Source organism: Monopterus albus, unplaced genomic scaffold (assembly GCF_001952655.1).
Source record: "Monopterus albus unplaced genomic scaffold, M_albus_1.0 scaffold60.1, whole genome shotgun sequence".
NCBI classification, from domain to species: domain Eukaryota; kingdom Metazoa; phylum Chordata; class Actinopteri; order Synbranchiformes; family Synbranchidae; genus Monopterus; species Monopterus albus.
In genome coordinates this window covers 1869889-1870634 of record NW_018127940.1, presented here as the reverse complement: position 1 = coordinate 1870634, position 746 = coordinate 1869889, and the positions used below count along the sequence as shown (strand labels likewise).

The following is a 746-nucleotide window of genomic DNA, read 5'->3' as shown; positions in this document are numbered from 1 at the left end:
TCAGGCATGTATGGTGGAGAATGAATGTGAGGATCCAAGTCAGGAGACCATCACATTCCTGTACAAGTTCATCAGTGGTGCTTGTCCAAAGAGTTACGGTTTCAACGCCGCTCGGCTCGCCAGCCTGCCAGAGGAGGTTATCCAGTCAGGACACAGGAAGGCCAGGGAGTTTGAGAAGAGCACCATCAGCCTAAGACTCTTCAAGTACTTAACTAATATCTTAGCATTCTGTTGAGCCTCATGTTACTGCAGTGATTTATATCTATAGCAAAGATTTGAACCTTGTCTGTACCTACCATCAAAGCTTTGTTGTGATTTCCTCTCCCCTTCTCTTTTACAGGAAGCTCTGCCAGTTTGCTGAAGATGCCGCACTGGACAATACACACTTTGTCTCACTTGTCCAAATGCTTAACACCCTGTAGTTCGTTAAACATGATTTGTTCTCGCTGACTTTTTTTTATCTCAGCCCTTGAAAAAAAACACTACTGTAATGATCTAATAAAGTTTATTTTAAAAAAAATGACAATGTTTCATCTAGGAAATTAAACCCTTTTAATTCACGCTAGTGCCTACATAACGGTTATTTAATACTTCACAATATATTAAGTCTAGATGTTATGATACATGCATACATTTCAGTCTGTATGAGAACCCACAATCACCAGTACACATGAATGGGGGGGGCAATGAAACCATATAGTGCTGTATATAGATACTTGTCTCAGTTTCAGTAGAGTAAAAGCCTT

The 746-nt window shown here is 40.1% G+C and overlaps 1 protein-coding gene across 1 annotated transcript in view; it reads left to right on the top strand.

The window, feature by feature from the left end:
- Window positions 1-740, top strand: part of msh6 (mutS homolog 6 (E. coli)) — an 11268-nt gene extending 10528 nt beyond the window's left edge. The window contains 2 exon segments of the mRNA XM_020603278.1: window positions 5-204; window positions 341-740. Coding sequence (XP_020458934.1) covers window positions 5-204; window positions 341-422 — 282 coding nt within the window. The 3' untranslated portion in view covers window positions 423-740.
- Window positions 741-746: the final 6 nt, after the last annotated feature.